Source organism: Pyrus communis, chromosome 12, assembly GCF_041283825.1.
Source record: "Pyrus communis isolate YQ-2024b chromosome 12, ASM4128382v1, whole genome shotgun sequence".
Classification (NCBI taxonomy): domain Eukaryota; kingdom Viridiplantae; phylum Streptophyta; class Magnoliopsida; order Rosales; family Rosaceae; genus Pyrus; species Pyrus communis.
Window position 1 is genome coordinate 3,828,710 of NC_142576.1, and position 14,483 is coordinate 3,843,192.

General features: G+C 36.3%; 2 protein-coding genes across 2 annotated transcripts; both read left to right on the forward strand.

Annotated features, from left to right (window-relative positions):
- The first annotated feature begins 628 nt into the window (after positions 1 to 628).
- LOC137745328 (VQ motif-containing protein) lies at positions 629 to 2,019 on the forward strand. The gene has a single exon (XM_068485272.2). The coding sequence runs from the start codon at positions 1,024 to 1,026 to the stop codon at positions 1,804 to 1,806; it is 783 nt and encodes a 260-aa protein (XP_068341373.2). The 5' UTR covers positions 629 to 1,023; the 3' UTR covers positions 1,807 to 2,019.
- A 2,179-nt stretch (positions 2,020 to 4,198) lies between these two features.
- On the forward strand, positions 4,199 to 10,286 carry LOC137745684 (Metallopeptidase M24 family protein). Its single transcript, XM_068485682.2, has 14 exons — positions 4,199 to 4,384; positions 4,707 to 4,781; positions 4,868 to 5,131; positions 5,590 to 5,682; positions 6,165 to 6,371; positions 6,630 to 6,733; positions 6,933 to 6,999; positions 7,131 to 7,238; positions 7,711 to 7,803; positions 7,924 to 8,014; positions 8,284 to 8,354; positions 8,644 to 8,699; positions 9,060 to 9,120; positions 9,829 to 10,286. Exons 1-14 carry the CDS (start codon positions 4,337 to 4,339, stop codon positions 9,940 to 9,942), a joined length of 1,452 nt encoding a protein of 483 aa, XP_068341783.2. The 5' UTR covers positions 4,199 to 4,336; the 3' UTR covers positions 9,943 to 10,286.
- The last annotated feature ends 4,197 nt before the right edge of the window (positions 10,287 to 14,483 follow it).

Below are 14,483 nucleotides of genomic sequence, written 5' to 3' on the forward strand. Positions count from 1 at the left end.
GTGAGGAGAATTTCGATAATTCAATTACTTGACTGAAGTTTATTTGTCTAAAGGACTAACAAAACGACCAATTTAAAAAACAACCAATTTAAATTGGTCGTTTTGGTTTGGAGTTATTATTTCTCGTCATCAATTGAAATTGATGGAACATAATATTAGTTTTTACCTTGGAAAATTGAGTACAAGCGATACGGTCAAATGATATGATTGAAATATTGAAAGGTGGTTTCAGTGTTTCTCTAATTCACGAAACTCATTATCAAGTATCAGCTAAAAATTGTAGTTCGTCTTCTTCCACCGACACACATAACTTAAAACATTCTCCGTTTTTATAATTTCTTCATAGTTGATAAAATATTAAAATCTATGTTTATTTAGTGTTATTGAGAAAAAGTCCGTTGCCACTATATTTGACATTGTGATTCTCTTCAACGAAAAAACAATCTTGTAGTATGCCTACCACTAGCATTGTCAGGTTATGTAACTAACGTCCGTATCGTGCTTAAGAAACTTTTTAAAACAAAAGGATCAAAACGAAAATATCATTTACGTTGAGGGAGCAAATTTGAAATAAATTTAATTATTATTCAATTATAAGGTGAGCAGAAGCAGCTTGTTTGTTTATATATAGAAAAATGCGTACGGATAAGACGACGCGTGTCACCGCAAACAACGCGTTTTCTTCCTCCTTTTAATTCTCCCCGCACCGCCCTATTTATGCACTCGTCTTCTTCCTCGCTAGTCCTCTCAACACTTCCAGGGCCGCCACCACCTACAGAGTCTCTCTACTCTGCTCTGCTTACTTCATCAACGATAAGAACCCCCAAGTCCTTCCAATTCCCGCAGCACACTTCACTCTCCTCGCCTCTCATCCCTTGCGGAAACCCATTTCCCAAAATTCTAAATTTTCAAAATATTATCTTGAAATCCGATTGATATCACAACAACCCAATTTCCCAAATTTTTTAATTTAATCAGAAAAATCGATTTTTTTTGAGAATTTGAGTTGATTGAGCTGCTTTAATGGCGTCGTCGGAAGACGTGGGGAGCATGATGGAGCCGTGGGCTTTCAGGCCCAACACCTTCGCGGACTCCTGCATCTCCGACGCCTTCGCTCGTGACACCAAAACCCTCACCATGGCCCTCCAGAAGTCCATCTCCAGCAACCCGGAGCTGCTCGATTTTTCCTCTGACGATTTGTTCATGCCGTTTCTCAACACCATCTTCCAAACACCCGAGACAGCACCCACCCCCACCGTTTCTGGACTTTCCGGCTCGGACGACCTCGAGTCCGTGGCCGCACCGCTGAAAAAGCAGCAGAGAAGCGTGATTCCGGTGGCGCATGGCGGTGGTAAGGTTTCGAAACGGAAGTCGCGCGCGTCGAAACGGTCCCAGACGACTTTCATCAACGCGGACCCGAGCAACTTCCGACAGATGGTGCAACAGGTAACCGGAGTCAGATTCGGTAACGGACAGGTCACTATGCAGTCGGTTCTGAAGCCGGAGCCACACAGACCCGGTAGCCTGTTGCCCGGAGGGGTTGGCGTCTGCATGCCGACACTCGATACGTCGGCGTATCTTTTGGATCATCACAATCATGATCAGCAGCTGATGGGGCCCACTTCGACGAGGATAGCTACTGGGCCTTGGCATGGGCCCAACATGACGTTGACCGGGTCTGGCCCAGTGTCTTTTGGCGGGACGGGTGGCGTCGACGTGGCTTCTAGCGGTGGCGTTGCGTCTGGGGGATTAGGTTTTGACTCGTTTGCGAGCTTTCCCACCTTGGAGTCGTGGAAGGTCATGTGAGTGTGCGGAGAGATCCGTTTGACTTTGACGAACCATCATGTGACACGTGGGCGGTGATGTGCACGATGACGTATCTCTGTGTTTGTTTTTTTAATTAATTTTGGTTATTAGTGTTTTGTTTTGTTCCCTTAATTTAATTTCTTTTGATTAGCATTGGAATTATGGTGTATTGACCTTTCATTAGTCCAGCTTAATGAATTAGAGTTTTGTGCATATTAAGTTTTGCATTGTTTTACTCCTTACCATTTAATTGGAAGTCTCGAGATGCGTGACAGAAACATATTAAAGAGATCATATTTGATGTGGTTTGTATTGCGTATATGTCAAATGTGGTACGTAATGTGTGTATGTTACGAAGGAATGTTGTATGCATCATTTGTTATATTGTTATCATCTTCATTTGTTAGCTTGCTTAATATGGTTTGTAACGCTAATTGCCTTAGTTTCAAGTTCGATAAATGAGCGAACGGTTTGGTGTATATTCCTGTTTGTAACGCTAATCGCCCTAATTTCAAATTTGAAAAACAAATGAACTAGTTGGTATCACTGTTCTAAAAATCTCCGCTTAGCGCCGTTTAGGCGCTAGGCGGTTGATTATCGTCTCGATTAATGCTTAGGCGTTTGAAAATTAAAAAATGTCTCGTAGACCTACTGAGGCGCCTGCCTAGGCATCCGTCCAGACCCGCCTAGGCATCGAATCACTTAAGCAGAAAATAGATAACTTTCATTTTGTATTTTATTCTTTTTTAATAAATTGTAAGAGACTTGTCGAATACTTAAATGAGCACACACTATATGTTTGTTCCTCATATTTTCATTATGTTGCAATACTTTAAGTATAAACATACACTTATTTACATGAAATATAATGGATTTAGTTAAATCCGTCTAGTCCGCCTAGATCCTGCCTAGCCGCCTAAGCGCTAGACCCCAACTCATCACCTGACTAGTGCCTAACATCTTTTAGAATCTTGATATACGGTATAGTTTGTAACGCTAATCACCATATTTCCAAGTTCGATGAATGAACAAACTAGTCAATAGTCTCGGTCTTTATTTTCCCCATATTGAAACATGCCAAAATCACTTTCTTGTGACAATTGTCTTCTCATCTCGATTTTGGAATAGAACTCAAATTCGAGGATTGAATGTGACTTAATGTGGAGTTGAGCAATTCAATATTACAGTTTGGTACTATTCCTCTTCATTTAGAAATAAGAGGTCTTAGGTTTGAATCTCGTAGATGACAAATTCGATACTAAATTAAGTTGTCCATTGTGTGGCTTAGCCAAACTCTATATTTCCTTAATGTAAAAATATCGATATATTCAAAAAAATAAATAACGCAAAGTTGAGCTGGACTTGACCTTAAAAGAAAACTAATGACTCATTGGGTCGTTAATTACTTTAATGAGAGGGACTAATTATGCGCTTTGTGCATGCATTCTTTGAACAAAAATAAAGGAAAAGTGCTATATATTACTTTGGCTATTAAGATAAGATTATGGTTTGAGTATCTTTTTATATTAAACAAAAAACAAAGCATCCTGTCTCTCTATCTGATTGCATATCTTGTTGTCCCTACTTACATCCTAAAGTCAATCCTTCTAGTAAGTTTCGTGATTAAATATAAAATTCTCCTTGATATTTTATTGCCAACTATTATGTCACATCGAAATATCGTAAGAGTATTTTTCTTTTTGATTATAAAAAAAATGCAAGTATGAGCCGAACACTTAAGACAAAAGAAGTGCAATAAGGCTTCAGAAGATCAATAACAAGAGGCAATTGAATACTTTGAGCTAACGAAAGATTAAGTGCAAAATCGAGCGCAGTAACGTTATAGGATGCATTAAACAGCAGATCCACTTAGTAGAATAAGACTTACTGTTGTTATAAAAGTTTGAAGTGCACAATTGAATTCTTGAAGTGTCATCAATTTATTTAGCATTTTTGTTGGAAGAGAAGTGATATTTATTTTCTATTATTTTTTCTCGTCAATATGTTTATATTTATTTTTTCATTTAATTTATTAGATTAAAGGAGTGAAAAAAAAAACCAAATGAAAATGACTTGAAAACTTTGAGTTTTAACGATAAAGACAAAATAAAGGGTAAAGTGAATAGTATCAAGATTAAATTTTTAATGTAAAAATATGATTTTTCGTTAAAATTTTCAAAAAAAATAATATATATATGAGACAGGAACAAAAGTAGAGTACAGACAAAAACAAATGGGACCTGAAAAACCGAAAATGATTTACCTTGTCTGAAAACCTCATTCAAAGGCCCAAATGGTCCATTGAACAAATAAGGCCCAAATCTTAAGGAAAATGAAGCCCCAACAAGTAGGGGCATTTTTGTAATTTCAGTGTCTTCCCTAAAACCCCCAAACTGCTATGAAAATCCTAAACCCTAATACAGAGAATTTCCGAGTTCTGGAGCACGAGGATTTTTGCATCTTTAATCCAAACAAACAAAATACTCTAGCTTTTGATTTTTGTGGGGTTTAAGGTTTGACAAAAAAAAGAATGAGGATTGTTTTAGGAAGACTTCTGCAGAGGATGCCACTGAAACAGGTACTTCACCTTCCACTTTCAATTCAATCAAACACTTCTGTTTTGTATTTAATTTGTATTTTAATATGTTTATTTTATTTTTCAAGCTGAATTATCAAATGTGTACTTCTCAAATTGTCAATTTGAATCCAAATCATCCAATGTTTGTTCAGTTGATGATAAAAATGGGTTCTTTAACTTAATTCATATGGTTCTGCTGTTTGTTTTGGTTTTCGTAATCTTTTCGTATCGAAATTTCCATGTGGGTGTTGCTCAAATGATCATTTGAATTAATAAAAGTGAATTAATGCTGCATTTGGTGTTTTATGATTCGGATGTACAGGCGATTGGACGCCGCGCATATTCAACGAAGAAGATTGTTGATGTTGGACAGCCAACTGCTGCATCTCATCCACAGGTACTACTGATTCTTCACGCCTGTTCATCGTAGCATTCATTGTTCGATATACATTATTTGGTTATAAATGTTGTATGGCGTTACAGTTGTTGGTGGAAGGAGAGATTACACCCGGGATAACTTTGGAGGAATACGAATTGAGAAGAAAAAAGTTGTTGGATGCGCTCCCGGAGAAGGGTTTGGCCATTTTTGCAGCTGCCCCTGTAAAGATGATGACTGATGTTGTGCCTTATACCTATCGTCAAGATGCTGATTACTTGTATATTACTGGCTGCCAACAGCCTGGTGGCGTGGCAGTTTTGGGTCGTGAATGCGGTTTTTGCATGTTCATGCCAGAAGCAATGACTCATGTATGCCCAGCCCTTGATAATATTTAACACTATGTTCTATCTTACATGGTTTCAATTGTGGTGGCTTCACATTTCTGTTATTATCGTCATATAGAGTAGAGGTTTCAGACACTTATAAGAAAAAGACTTGAAATTTGATATGCTTACGAAAAAAGTAGCAACTTGAGACATATAGTTAGAATTATAATCACACATCAAATAGTATCTTTATTTTAGTTTTGGTGTTCAAGGAAGAATTTTTAATTTGAAATGTTATTCTGAAAAATGCATGTATGATGTTGCTACTGTTCTTGTAGAGTGGCTGACAAAGTTGTCATTTGGCAAGGCTGCAATGTCATTTTGGCAAGGCTGCAATCTGCGTATATAGTTTAGTAGTTGCTGCTACCTATTTTACAATGATTAAGCTATAGATAAATTCAATAAACAATTTAATTTTTTCTGGGTTTTTCTTTGGTTAGGACGTTATTTGGCAAGGGGAAGTTGCGGGAGTTCGTGCAGCACTGGAAGTATTCAAGGCTGATAGAGCATACCCAATGAACAGATTACGGCAGGTGAGTTGAATACTTTGACAATTTGAAAATTGAAGAAATACTCCAATTAATAACAAAGAATTTGAGTGCAGCCGAGTAATTTATTGAATATATACTTGTATTCATTTCTGTAACAGTCAGGATTAACCATACCCTTTTTGTAATATTTCTTAAAATCAACTACATAGAGATTTCATATAATCAGTATCGTTATAATGAAAGTAGTGCCACTGATAAAATGAATATAACATTGTCGTAGCTGTACTAAAATGTTAACTTGTTTAACCAGAACAACTCCATCCTGAATTAATTTTTAAAATTTGAACTTCTAACTGCTGGGCATTTGTGGGATGACGAGTATTTATGGCCTTAAACTGTCCTCTAACCTTGTTATGTGTGAAAACAATCTTATTTTTCAAAAGTGGTGGTGTACAGCTACTGGACTTCCTTTATTGTGCATGCTATCATTATATATACATTGCATTTTCTTTTACTGACTGCAGATCCTACCAGATATTATGAAGGGATCGTCCGAAATGTTCCACAATGTGCAGACGGCTGTACCAACGTATATGGAATTGGATCCATTTCAGAAAGCAGCTTACTCTGGAAAAGTGAAAGATTCTTCGGTTTTTACCCATGAGTTACGGTTAATAAAGTCACCGGCAGAGCTTAAGTTAATGAGAGAGTCAGCATCAATTGCTTGCCAAGTACTTCCAAATCTATTGTATTGCTATTCATTTCATGAGCCCATATCTCCTACAGTATCATATATCATTGCACAATCCTGTATCTATGAACTCAGTTGGGGTATTACAGTTGGAGTTTAAAAGTTCTACTTGTAACTCATGTCGTAGCTTTTGAACAAGTTCACAATTGTTCGATATCTCTGAATAAGGTTAAAATTTAATGTTCATTGGCTTATTCCCTGACTTATATTAACCGATATAAATATTGGTCTTGGACAGGCTCTACTGCAGACAATGTTTCACTCAAAGACACACCCTTATGAGGGTAGGCTAGCAGCTAAGATTGAATATGAATGCAAAATGAGGGGTGCCCAGAGAATGGCGTAAGCTTTTTCCCTTTCTGGATGATCGGATATGACAAATGCAATTTATTGATTATATCCACTTTTTACACTTGAAAATGTGTGGGGGAATGACAAAAGATTGAAATCGAAATTTAGATTTTCATGCTATTGTTTGATAGATGTTCTTCTGTGTCCTTCAAATATCGTAAGGATTTATGATTTCTTTCTCTGTTACCAGATTCAATCCTGTGGTTGGTGGCGGGCCCAATGCTAGTGTCATACATTATGCTCGGAATGATCAGAAAGTGAGCTAAATATCGAATCTACTATCTACTTTTTGTGGTCACAATATATAACGTTAGAGCAGAAATATTATTTATTTTGTGTAGACCATAAGCATTTATTCATACAATGGTGTATATACAATCTTTTGCAGATAAAAGATGGGGAACTTGTCTTGATGGATGTTGGTTGCGAGCTTCATGGTTATGTCAGTGATCTTACTCGCACCTGGCCACCTTATGGCAGCTTCTCTTCAGCTCAGGTAATGGTGGCTAAATGCTTCTAGCTTGTCCAGGACATTGTGGAACATCTGTTAATGCTGTTACAAAGTTTGTTTCACTTAAACGGTCACATGTCTTATATTTAGATATAATCTTGCAGGAGCTGCGCACTAAGAATTCAAACCCACCCAGTTAGGCTACTTGTGCGTATTTTATTGTTTGCCATCATTTTTGTCCATCTCCTTAGAACAGAGATATGCTATAGATCAAACAGTTGCTGGTTAGAAGATCTAATATATATTATTTATATCCATCTCCTTGAACACAACATCAAAGTATTTTTCCACCGATGTCTTATCAGTAGGAGCCAAAACTTGGCCACAGCTTTCAGTTTATCTTCTTAGATTGTATTTGAACTCTCCAACTTTGTCTTATTTTTTAGTTCTGTTATTGCATTGTAGCATATTATTGATTAATGAAGCTTATCCATGAGAGGTTCGGTCTATATTTCAGGAAGAGCTCTATGATCTTATTCTGCAAACAAACAAGACATGTGTGGAGCTTTGCAAACCCGGTGCTAGCATTCGAGAAATACACAACTTTTCAGTATGTTCCTTTGAGTGAAGCTGTTCTTTGTCTGTTTATTTCACCTGAAATATCTATTTATTGCACCCTCACATAATCAACAAGACCCTTATCATACCGCAATCACTCTCTCATGTGTAGGTTGAAATGCTTCACCAGGGACTCAAGGAGATTGGAATTCTGAAAGATTCTAGAAGCAGTTCCTACCATCAGCTGAATCCAACTTCCATAGGTTTCTCCCTTCATTGCTAAACAGAAATTTCAGTTTGTTGTTTTGCTATAGGGCATGAATGAAGATACGTTCTTCATTTGTCTAACTCTGAATTGGCTAGTCAAGATGTTACGTACAACCGACTTGGTATATAACATTATTTTAGATCCTAAGTTCCGAACAAAGATATTTCAAGTAATCTAAGTTGTCAAGGTTTAAGTTGGTCAATCATGATGATATGTACCACCAAAACATTTTTTGATTGATAAATTTTCTCTTCTGTTGTCCAGGCCACTATCTAGGAATGGATGTCCATGATTGTTCTACGGTTGGTTATGACCGTCCGTTGAAGCCAGGCATTGTAAGTTCTCTCCCTTATTTAAGAACAAGAACTTTTCTTCCTTCTTAGTTTCTCAAATTGTTTGTGTTATTAGAGTTGATGGTATTATCTTTACTACTGTAATCTTGTGTGCATGTGCATGCAAAAATTGAGGTTACGAGTGCCTTTTCTCTAATTGGATGCACAAAAGCTGCGGCTAAATATTTGCAAATTGAATGAGTCATTCATTGTAAGCATGAATTTTTTTGAGAAGAATTGTAAGCATGAATTTTTGTTTTCTATTTTTGATCAAATTGTTTTGTTTGTGCAGGTCATTACAATTGAACCAGGAATCTACATCCCATTGTCTTCTAACTGTCCTGAAAGGTATTTTTGGGCATAGTTTTGTCGACGAAATAATTGCTTTTTCCAACTTTTAAATGTTAAAAATCAGATTCCTTACAAGTTAGGCCCATGAGTTACGCTTATACACAATGAACAAGCAGTTGATCTCAAAGAGGTTCAATTGACCAGTCTATCCCAGAAAAAGTTGTTAATCGGACAAGCTCAGTGCGCAAACATCATACATTTAACTTTTCTGCTCTACTGCTCTGCAGTGGTGAATTTGAATGTGAAGCTTTTCACTCACCTCATACATGGGGAATTTATCATGTTACCATGTCTTCCAACCTTCATGCTTTAAATGTTATCATACACAAATTGATGTATTGGAGATATATGATGCAGGTACCGAGGCATCGGGATAAGGATTGAGGATGAGGTCCTCATTACAGACACGGGTTATGAGGTATAACTTTTAATCGGTTCATATGCACTATATGGTCATTCTGAGCCTTACGTTATCTAAAATTCAATTCTAGTGTTATCCTTAATGTTTGCAGCTTTGAATTTCACCATGACCGAACTCAAATTGTTTGCATGAACTATATTTCATCTTTATGCAGTAGGGTCTTGGTATTCAATTATGGCATTGATTTTTTTTCCTTATTTGGTCCGATTCTAGTAAGCTGATCTTTGTCGTTCGATTAAGAAGAGAAATTGGTAACTGACATTAATTTTTAACTTGTTATGATTTCTGTTTAATGTTAATAATCTGGGTAGGATTGGACCCCCTAGTCTCGTTTGATTGTCCTATTTTCTCGATTTTCTGTTTTATTAACGCCTCTTTGAGTAGCCGTATGAATTGGATTATGATTTCGTAGGGGGATTAGTTAGGAGGTATAGATTATATCCATTGTCCATGACCAAGGCCTTTCCGAGAGGATTCTTTCTCTTTGCCATAGTTGTCTTCCAAGTAGCTGCAGACATTCTGTATCTTCGATCTTTTTGTAGTTGCTAAAGAACTAGGAGGGTGGATTATCATGTTCCTAGCCCTTCCCTGTGTTTATCCTCTGGTTTGTTCGAGGTTAACAATGCAGTAATTATCGATTGGTGATCGGATTCACTTCGAGCAGATGTAAATCCATAACAAGTACGACATTTTTGTGCATGGCAGGTTCTGACTGGGTCAATGCCGAAAGAAGTTAAACATATTGAATCCTTGCTAAACAACTTTCCCCATGGAAGTGTAATGGAGAACCACATTGCCGAGGGAGCTTCATCCAGTTGATGTTCCCTTGTAAATTATACAAAGCCAATACAGACGGGAGGAATTCACTCGTAAGGCGCTTTCCGAGACATCCATCTCGTTTCAAATGCAAGGAGCTTATAACTTAATTGTTGTGTATCGAAACTTTTAATCTACATGTGTTTCCGTTTCGTTCTGTTACTATCATTTCTGTATGTAATTGCCAAGAATGGTATAGACATTGGCTGATTCAACGTACGGCGCATCTTATCATGTCCATACTTCATTTGTAGACGGCGTTGTAGATCGTATTGTATCCATTTGGTCTACAAAACAAGTTTTGCTTCCAAACTGCTAATGATGACAGTTGCTCCTCTCCGTAATAACTTTGACGTGCGCTTGTATTTTACTGATGACAAAGTGATATTTTAAACTACTCTAATTTACTGAAGAGCAAAGAATTCAAACTTGCGTGTAAGATGACAGACATAGTCCCCTAATCAACTCGCGTAATTTGCATTTGCTTGAACCAATAATGCTACCAGCTAGATATTGTTTGGGTTCGAATTCAATGCATAAATCTTTATGGCACATGCCAAACCTAATCCCAAATCTTTATGTCCCAATCGTTTTCAATAAAAGTTGCATGGAGGAGTTGACCAAGTGAAAAGTCCATTGATTGAAAGCAATTGTCCAATTCATTCAATGTGCGTTTAAATGGATTAGCACAACAGCCAACTATAATATAGTTTGGGCTTTAGACTTTTATGCTCTATTGATGGTTGCACTAGGTGTTTTTCAGATAGCGATATTTTAATTTAATCTAAATTACGAGACAATGGTCTTAAAGTAAGAATAAGATTGTGAACGATAAACAATTTTTTTTTTTGTAACTCTTGTAAAATGAGAAATTTTATTGGCTTTGGTTCGCCCGTTACGAGGCATAGGTAGAGAGAAAAGGGATAAAACTTGAATACAAGTGGATAGGTCGTCTGTTACTCTAGCAAATTTGGATACGCTCAAATTTACTAGTAATTCTTATTATTTACTGGAAAGTTAGTGCAATTTTAGATGATGAGGGCTAATTTATGTTGTGAGACCATGATTATAAGCAATCAGTCCATATTAAAAAATTTCTTCTCCATTGTCCTCATTTCCCGTCCCTTCGAGTAAGAGATTTTTCAGTATACTCGGAATATGGAGTGATATGCTACTGGTTATTATAAAATTGGAGATTTTTTTTTTTAAGTGCATCTCTAATTGTATAATTACATATATTGTTCCACCCCTTGTTACAGGGACACTAAAAAATATCTCACTTCGAGAACATACGATAAAATTGTCTTTATTTCTAAAAAATATTTATAAAATATTCAATTTAAAGTATAAATGTTTTGACAATAAAAAAAAAGAAAAAGAAAAACGTTATCTTTACCAAACTTTCCGTGGATGATGATAACATTTTCTTGGTGATTTTTGACTCATGCCCTTCATAACAGCAGGTTCATGGATCCAACATGATTGAATTATAAAATAATAACCAACTAGTAAAATGCATTTTTTCCGGCTCAAGATTGTGGTCATACTCTAGCGGTGGTAGGAACTAGTCAGAGTAACCAATCTTCCTATAAACTATTAAAAACTCAGTAGAGTACATTTTCTTTATTTGTCTATCGACTTCCTTGGACCCGACTTTTCTATCCAAAGAAAATCAATGATAAAAAATTAACAAGTGAATATGAGAGGTAAAAATAAGTGTGTAAATAACACTCTACGTAGTATATTACACAATATCATTTACATTTCTCTTATAGTCAAGCTAGAAACAAGATTTGCTTGTTTGTTTGTTTGTTTTTCCGAACGAATGTTGTCTTTGAGATTTGAACTGAGTCCCATCAAAATAGCGAAAATGTGTGCTTCAAACAAAATGTAACGTGAAACGGATTCGAAATTACAAAATATGCCAAAACTTCCAAAAATAAAATCTTACAAATTAAGAAAACTTAACACGTATCATTGGAACATCCTAGGCTGTGAATTAACTTAAAAGAAGAAACCGTGTAGGCTAAGAAAATGTATAGAGATGGGGCATTGACCCTTTTGGGTAAACCAAGTTTTCAAGTTTCTCCAAAGTTTTGTTTTAAGTAATAATTTTACAAAATGTGGAATTTGCAGACCTTTTCCTCATGGAATAGATTGTAAACTTCACTAAGTTGCCCCAATTTTGGATCATCACCGACTAATTCTTAGTCTAGTGTCAAACCTGAGCATATCCAGATTGATTATAGCTACTGTGTTTTGCCTCTCTGAATTTAAATTCAAATTTCCTGTTCAGAAAAAATTTATATCCCAATATTGAAAAAAAAATCTAGATGTGCTATATTAGTAGATGCATGTAAACTACGGTCTCGTTTAGAAAGTGTTTTTAAATGACTGAAAATGTTTTTAAAGAAAATATTTTTGAAACCAATCTTAGTAAAAGCGCAAGTTAATCCACTTCTTATAGAAAGCATATCAAGTTCTTCTAAAACTTAAAAACCTTTTCTCTAAAAGCAATTTTAGTTCTTTAAAAGCACTTCTCAAACTATTACATTTCTCGCCTCAATTTTTGTTATATATAATAATCTTTAGCTCTTTACATGTCAAGTGAGGAATTGTAGGGGTGGGCACGGTGCGGGTCGGTGCGGTTCCACCCCTAAATTGGAACCGGAATCGAAATATATTAACGGTTCGATTCGGTGCGGTTCCACTTAAATTTATGACTAGAACATTACGGTTCGGTCTACACCGGTTCCGATTCGGTTCTTGCCGGTTTACGGTTCCTAATAATAAATTATTTGAACACCAAATCATTATGCATTCAAATACATCTTCTAAAACTGATTACATAAAGTTGCATACAACACATCTTTTTTAATGCAAATGTCTTTGGTAGTGGCACCAAGTCAACAAAAAGAGACAACTAAAATACATATGCACTGGTCAATCAGTCAACAAACAAAAAAATGATGAAACAAATTGCAAGTTTTCAGACTTCAGAGAGCAAGCAAGAAGCAGCAGCTCCTGTACACAATTTTTCAACCTATTATACCATGACATGTGTGTGTATATATAATTTATTTATTTATTATTAATAAAACGGTTCGGTTCGGTTCGACCGGTTCTTGGTCATTCGAAACCGAAACTGGAACCGGAACCGGTTTGAACGGTTCGGTTCGGTTTTTCATTCAAAGTTGACTTTTCCGGTCAACACGGTTTTTTTCGGTTTTTTTTCTTACGGTTCGATGCGGTTTTGCGGTTTTTATGCCCACCCCTAAGGACTTGGTTGGATGGGAGGTAGCAGCAAAATTTGCAGGAAGCACATCAAATGCTTCTAAAACTCAAAAACATTTTTTCTAAAAGTATTTTCAATCATTTAAAAGCATTTTTCAAACTATTACAGTTCTTCTCCCAATTTTTTATATATATACTAATCTTTAGCTCTTTACATGTCAGGTGAGGAATTGGTTGGATGGGACGTAGCAGCAAAATTAAAGTAAAAGGAGGTGGGGTGTGATATCCGCACATCCCATTTTACTTTTAACATATTTTTTTAATTTTTGACCGTCGGAGCAGATGAATTGAAGAAGATCAACAGACATAAATTATCAAGGGTGTGTATATAACACACCCCAAAGGAGGTGAGAGTGAGGGGCCGTGAGTTAAAGGGAATGTAGGTGAGGTGGTGCAGGTTATCGTTCCCCAACCACAACACACGTGGAGATTTGTTAGTAATTTCACCGTAACTCCTCTCAACTGTACCATAAATGTGTGCATTCATGGGGTCCTCAATGCCCCTACCATTCACCTAAATTACGGGCTGCCCATGTTTATTGAATTAAGTTGGTTTTGGCTTAATTCAACTCAATCATCTTTTGGTTTTGGTGATAATTGTCTCTGGGAGTCGTTATTAGAGAAATTCGAATAGAAAGGAGTGTAAGATGACATTTTTATAGCCACCTTTCTCTTCTAGAAATGTTATCATGCTTGGGAAAGACATTATGAATTAAACTAATACCTGATTGTTTAGACGTGAGATACACACTTTTTCGATGATTTGATATTGGGTTGTTCATGTATGTGATAATCGGATTTACTGTGAGGCCCACTTATTTTATGATTGCAAGATTCATCAATAATCAAAATGATACTCAAACGTAACATACACATCTCAAATAAGTAAACAAATTATAGTTGTGAGTTTGATACTTAATTGACATGATTATCCCGATATAGTGGTGCAACTTGTTATACGTGAACATTTACCAAAATATTTGTAAATAGTTAAAATAAAAAATTCAAAATTATTTCAATCTTCTCTTGTCATCATCGTATGATTTACCAGCGTCATGAATTGAACTCAGAATCAACGTGTAAGCTGCTGATCTGCAATTTGCCCCCAACAATAAAATGGTACGTCTTGCAAATATTGAAGACATACAAGGGCGAAACTCCAATGGCATTTTGGTAATTTAAACAACCTACAAGGGCAAAGTATCACCTCTACAACTACATAAACCCCATCACTCCCCACCTCAAGATCC

Excerpts from the sequence above, each read along its gene's own strand:
- LOC137745328 (XM_068485272.2), top strand. The coding sequence starts at position 1,024 with ATGGCGTCGTCGGAAGACGTGGGGAGCATGATGGAGCCGTGGGCTTTC.
- LOC137745684 (XM_068485682.2), top strand. The coding sequence starts at position 4,337 with ATGAGGATTGTTTTAGGAAGACTTCTGCAGAGGATGCCACTGAAACAG. Across the intron at positions 4,385-4,706 it reads AGAGGATGCCACTGAAACAG|GCGATTGGACGCCGCGCATA; the intron begins GTACTTCACCTT and ends TCGGATGTACAG. Across the intron at positions 8,015-8,283 it reads GCTGAATCCAACTTCCATAG|GCCACTATCTAGGAATGGAT; the intron begins GTTTCTCCCTTC and ends TCTGTTGTCCAG.